General features: G+C 38.8%; 1 protein-coding gene across 1 annotated transcript in view; it reads right to left on the bottom strand.

Annotated features, from left to right (window-relative positions):
* Window positions 1–565: 565 nt before the first annotated feature.
* FREM2 (FRAS1 related extracellular matrix 2) overlaps window positions 566–6,000 on the bottom strand; it is a gene marked incomplete at both ends in the record, with an annotated part of 123,403 nt that continues 117,968 nt past the window's right edge. The window contains 4 exons of the mRNA XM_079537983.1: window positions 566–1,078; window positions 3,098–3,244; window positions 3,405–3,592; window positions 4,184–4,310. Coding sequence (XP_079394109.1) covers window positions 566–1,078; window positions 3,098–3,244; window positions 3,405–3,592; window positions 4,184–4,310 — 975 coding nt within the window. The remainder of the gene's footprint in view (window positions 1,079–3,097; window positions 3,245–3,404; window positions 3,593–4,183; window positions 4,311–6,000) is intronic.

Genomic DNA, 6,000 nt, shown 5'->3' with positions numbered 1-6,000 from the left:
AAAAAAACCTAATCACTGGTATAGCTTAAATGAAGTCAAAGTCTTACAGGAGGGAGGATTCATGCCTAAGGTATTTTATCACCTTTCAGCCTAACTGCAGACACTGAGTTCTTTGTGAGAAACAGTACAAAATTTAACTGAAGAGTGTAAGCATTCCACCTCTCAAGTATTCAGTATTTCTAAAGAAATGGATTTCCTCTCTTATTACAGACAGGATCTATAGCACCTTTGGATAGTTTTTACTACTTTTTTGAAATGTCAGCAAATACAAAAAGACAAAACAAAATGTTCTCCCTTACAATGCAGTTCCTTGAACTCCTGCTAAAGATTAGTGCATGATATAGGGACATCACGATAACCTTTAGTGCAAAGTGGGAGATTCAGTATGGATTTTGCTATTGTTGACAAAGGCAGCAAAAGTTCAGGATAAAAAATTTCAAGTAAATCTAGACGCACATGAACTTTTTACTCTTCACGAGTCACTGTGATCTGCTGCTATGTAAGTGCAGTTCAATTTTGTTTTGAGGCACCCTGGAGACTCTGGCTTGAATTTTTGTTCTTCAAATCAAACCTCAGAGCTATCGCTGGTGTAGTTATCGGGCAGCATCATTGGTTCATTGCTGCCTGACTTCTTTGAAGCTTCCTTCTTCTCAGAATTTTGTCTCCGCTTTAGCAGCAAAATAATGATTGCAATTAAGCAGATGGCAAGGAAAATGGCAGCAGCTCCACCAATGATTGTGACTACGCTGACCCCTGAGCTCTGGCTGTTCAGTTCTCTGGGGAGAACACCACTGACCACAACCTCCCTTTGAGGGACCTGTTTCTTGCTGGTGCGATCCAGTGCTATGTGCTGTATGTTCGTCCCTCGGTTGTTTTCTACTCCAATGTCTTTTGCAAGCTCTGGGGCTCCCACAACTCCTCTCTTACGGCGTCTCTGTGTGGATGCTACTGTGCTACCTCCACTAAAAAGTGAGTGGTACTGCTGCTCCACACTTCTTTTGCCAATTCCACGGTTAGCGTTCTCCTTTGATCGTACAGTGTAGATTGTATGGACATACCACTCCCTGCCCAAAGACACCTAGAGAGACACAATTTTTTTGCTTTTAAACATACATGCACAATCTGGACAGAGCTATAAACAGACAAAATCAGTTACCACTTTGTAATGACTGTCTGGACAGTACTTTCAAATTTCAAAATCAGGAACAGATAAAACACACAGTGTGTCAATCAGTCCCAGGTAAGTCACATTTTCTGTCAAAATTTTAAGAACAGTGTTAACCCCTCTCCATAGCCACACTCTATAACTAACAGGTGCAGATGAAGAAAGACAGCCTTGTCATTTAACTTTGTACCATTAACACCAATGGCCGTACAGGTCTTGTGCAAAGAACCTCAGCCATGGACAGGCTACAGAGAAAGGGCTTTCCAGACCTAACCTCCCAGCCTTCTGGACCTTAGCTGCGGCTCCTGTTTCCATCTGAACATAAGAAAGCAATTTGCCACCTTATGGTGGTTAAACAGAGAGCCTGTAGAATCTCTGTTCTTGGAGTCATTCAAAATCCAGCTGAACAAGACCTGGGCAACCTGCTCTGGGTGACTCTGCTTTGAACAGAGGGGTCAGAATAGAACATTTCCAGAAGTCCCTGACAACCTCATTCATTCTGTGACTCTGCGATTCCCTGCAGTCTGCAGAAGATAACACCATCTTCCTTGAGTCTGTCCTGTATTTTCTGGATACATAACAAATTCGGCAAGATCCAGTAGGATGATCTGAATCTCTCCTATTTTTTTTTTTTAAGGCTACTGGTTTCTACTTTGAGTAGTTGCCCCCAGATTCTGTTATCATGCAAAATGCTGAACACATTTTCTATTTTATACTTGTTTTTCCACATCTTTGTCATGACGTAATCTTTCTTCACATTCTCATTCTTCTGACAGAATGAGAGCAAAAAAATACTGCATTATTGGGAAAGGATTCTTTAAAACAAAACAAAGACATCAGTTCAGTGGGGTCAGGTTATGAAACCATTTTTGTATTAAATAGGCTGTTCTCTTAAATACTCCATTGTTTACAGTGGGACATATCACTGAATGGATGGGAGTAGGATTAATGACTCCTTAGTACTTTTCCTAATTTGTACTTTTGAGTTTGTTTATGGGAACTATTGAGTCACGGCCTGAACCACCGATTGATCTCCTGGGAAAGGACCAGGTCAGACCTGGGAGCACAGCTGAAGGCAATTCACCTGTACAACTAGAAGGGGTAAAGTCTGGCTGCAACTCTTTAGACCCCATTTAAGAGCTGACTGCCACTAGAGAAGGATCTCTTTCTGGAGATCCCTCCCTGGTGGAGCTTTCCTCTGCAAACCTGGAATCTTCTGATATGGGTAAGCAATCTTCTTCCCTTTCCTTATAGCCCCTTTGTATTGTGCTGATTCTTCCGCCTTTACACCCCTGGTGAAACACCTTTTCCCACCATTTTGATCTGTCCAATCACTACAGTTTGGCATGTAGTTTTGGAAATAATACAGGAGGCAAATTCTAAAGGGAAAACAGCTGGTGGGGTCATACCGATCTAAAGAATGAAAGTAAACAGCTGATGGGTTATACAGAATTAAGAAGCTGGTGCATCCTTTAGATTTCAATTAGAAGGCCTTCCTGTGCTTAGATGTTTTGCAGTATGCACGCTTGTGAAGATGACTTGCAGAGAAAATGTTGTATCAATTAGCTTCTGATGAAGTTCTTTATAAATGCTTTCTCTCTGTGGCTTAGACAAGAGAGATGAGAAGGAATAAAACAGTGCTGTATAAAAAGAAACTTAAGTTCTTAGAAGAAATGTATAACAATTATTGATATAATTTCTCCTTAGGTTATGGAATTAAACAGAAGAAAAGCAATATTGTCCCTATATGAATCATCCTAGAAGTGTTCCAGATTTTACATCTTGAAATTTGTGTTTGAAACTCTATTTAATTGAATTGAAATAACAATAAATCTTTTAGTTGTTTTCAATGTGACTTACACTTAAAAACATTTCTTGTATAAGTGTTTCTGCTTGGTTCAGTGTCTTGGTACTAAGCTATAGAAATCATACCTGAAATAGAGGAGTTGAGTCTACTTTAAATCCATCAGAGCCTGGTTGTTTAACTAAAGAAATTGCTTCTGGATCATCTATTGCAAGTTTTGCATTAAAAAGCACATCTCCAAAGCTTGTGGCTTGTGTTTCTGGTTGAGCTTTATCCTACAAGATCACAGAGGTAAAAAAAAAAAAAAAAAAAAAAAAAAAAAAAAGCATGTTTGTAAATTATAGATCTGTTATTCCCAGGCTGGTTTTAGATAACAGAAGAAGTAGAAAAAATTATCACAATAAATGTGCATTCTTCCAGATCTAGAAATCTTACCACAATCTTGAATCTGTACAGAAGGGACGGAGAATCAGCAAGACACCCATATTCAGTATTGGATGGATTATACTTGGGTACATATCCATCAGCTCCTGTACACAGGAAAACCTTCTCAATGCTGCAATAGAAGGAATCACCCAGATTTTGCACTGGATCCACCATCACTCGACCATAAATGACATCACCTGTAAGAGAATGCACACAGTGAACATCCTGTTACACTGGAACAGTTAACCGTTAACAATACTGAAGCTAAACAAATAAGCCTAGTTAAGAAGCTTGGTGCAGTGTAACGTGACTGCAGTTTCTGCTCATCTCAAACGTCCGAGCTGAAGACTCTCAGTCTGCCTACAGCTACATCAAGAATTTACTTGAGACACCTTGCCACTCAGCTTTCACCAGAGGGTGTTGCCAAAGGTTGTGATCAAACTGCACACTCTTCTACACGCTCTGGGCTGTGTAATAGCACTAGGAAGCCATTTGCAGTTGCTGTAATTAGAACCAGTTCAGAAGCTGCTTTAAATTGTGGACTATATTCAGGTCTTCACTCAAAAAGTGTTTATGAAGTGCACAGCATTTGAGAAATGGCACCACTAATGTCAAATTCAGATGTAATAGTTTCTGCGTAGATGGACCAACAGCTCTGGCATAAAGTGCCAGTAGGAAAGGCAAATGCAAAAGAACGCAGCTAGACACAGCTAAATTCTTATTCCTGAAACAGAATCCTGAAAGTGTGACACACATATTAAAGGTCTGTGATCAGTGCACAATTTTACCTTCTGAGAAAGCAACATCACTTTCTTGTCCAAAGCCCATTGATCCATCTGACAGCCAGAGCGTCTTTTTGGAGAGAAGGAACATCTGGGTGTTCAAGCTGAACTCAGCAGCCACTGGGTCACTAACCTAAAACACAACAGTGCTTCAAAAAGCATTCTTTAATCACTTTCAAAACATTGATCTTCTCCCATATATGCTATTCATCAGCTCATATTTACATGCTATAACACAGCCTAACTATAAATATTTATTTGCACTAGAAATATATTGCTGCATATTTTACACATGCATAGCCTTTTGCTTATCTACTTCTGTGATTGATGAGATTCTGGGCTAGTTTTTTCCCACCACATTTTTCAAATCCTAGACAAGAAGGTGCCCAGGGCAACTTGTATGTGAGGTAAGGTGAAGAAAATATTTTCCACAGAATCTTCTTCCTTTTTGACTCAGCCTGTTTTCTCTATCCCATTTTTAACCTTACACTGAAGTCCCAAGTCTGTTTCTGATTCTCCGATATCCATTTGCAAGATTTAATGATGCAGGATATCTGTGTATGTATCTCAGATCATATATGTGAAAAGGCACCAAACCATCTGAGCATCTTTTATGCTAATATTTATCTTCATATGTTCCATATTGTTATCTATGATTTGTCCTTGATTACATAATAAAAGTACAATAAAACACTATTATTAGAAGCAGCTTCTCACTGGGCCACGTACTTCATAAACATAAGTTAAAAGGCAACCCCTATATTGGCCATAAGAAAAAATGAAAGAATACAGCAAAAAGGACTGAGGAGAACCCAGACCTCAAACAGATGTGCTTCATGCATTCCAAAAAAAAAAAAAAAAGAAAAGAAAGAAAGAAAAAAGGAAAAAAAAAGCACAAGAGGCCACTAAACAAATAAGAAAAATGCCTTTGTCAATGCATATATGTATATGAAAAAGAAGGAAAGAAGACACAAATGAAAACATTCTTGCTGGCCTACAGACAGGGTGCTGATGGAATGAGATATAACAACATAAACAGAAACTGCTGCCACAATATATGCAGGCTTTTTCTTCTTCAAATCCCTTTTTTCACAGTAGGCTCCCAAAACTGCCAGAGCAACAGGATTTAGCAAAAAGAATGAACAGCTAAAACATTTTTATAAACTTCATACAGAGGAGTCTTATCCCCATAACCTTTTCACAGAAATTATAATAATTAAAAAAATATTTCCAATCTCTTTGGAATGCTTCTTTCCAAATGCCTGGATTCAAGCTACTGGGTTGTGATCCCACAGCTTCAAATACCTATCGGAGTCAACTGGTTTTCGGCTGCGGATCTGAAAGAGAATGAAGCATGGCCTCATCAAGCTCTTCCTTGGCAGAGTAAATCTCTACTGAACTGGAAACAAAAGGCATGTGTTAAACTGAAGGCACTGACTTCAGGCACACCATTTACAACCAATGGTAAGAGCAGTGGTCTGGATCAATACTACGCATATAGCTGGGAATACATCTCTTATTCATTCTGTGACTATTTTTGTTTCAGTTTTACATGTAAGACTCAGTGCTGCCAGCGGCTGACTTATAGCTGAATTTTATGACAGTAATTTAAATGTAATTACTTCCATTGTCCAGCTAAAGCATTTTAAACAAAAGAGCACTTAAAACATAATCTGTGAGGATCTGCTGAGTGAAAAAATGTACAGCCAGTTTACTCTGCCTATTTGTCATACTCATGAACTTTGCATATGGATGGTTTGGAACTATATATATACATTTTATATATATGTATATATATACACATATCCACATCCATGGGACAA

Source organism: Tetrao urogallus (genome assembly GCF_951394365.1).
Source record: "Tetrao urogallus genome assembly, chromosome: 1".
NCBI lineage: Eukaryota > Metazoa > Chordata > Aves > Galliformes > Phasianidae > Tetrao > Tetrao urogallus.
Note: the sequence above shows the minus strand (reverse complement) of the source record. Positions and strands in the feature narration are given on the sequence as shown.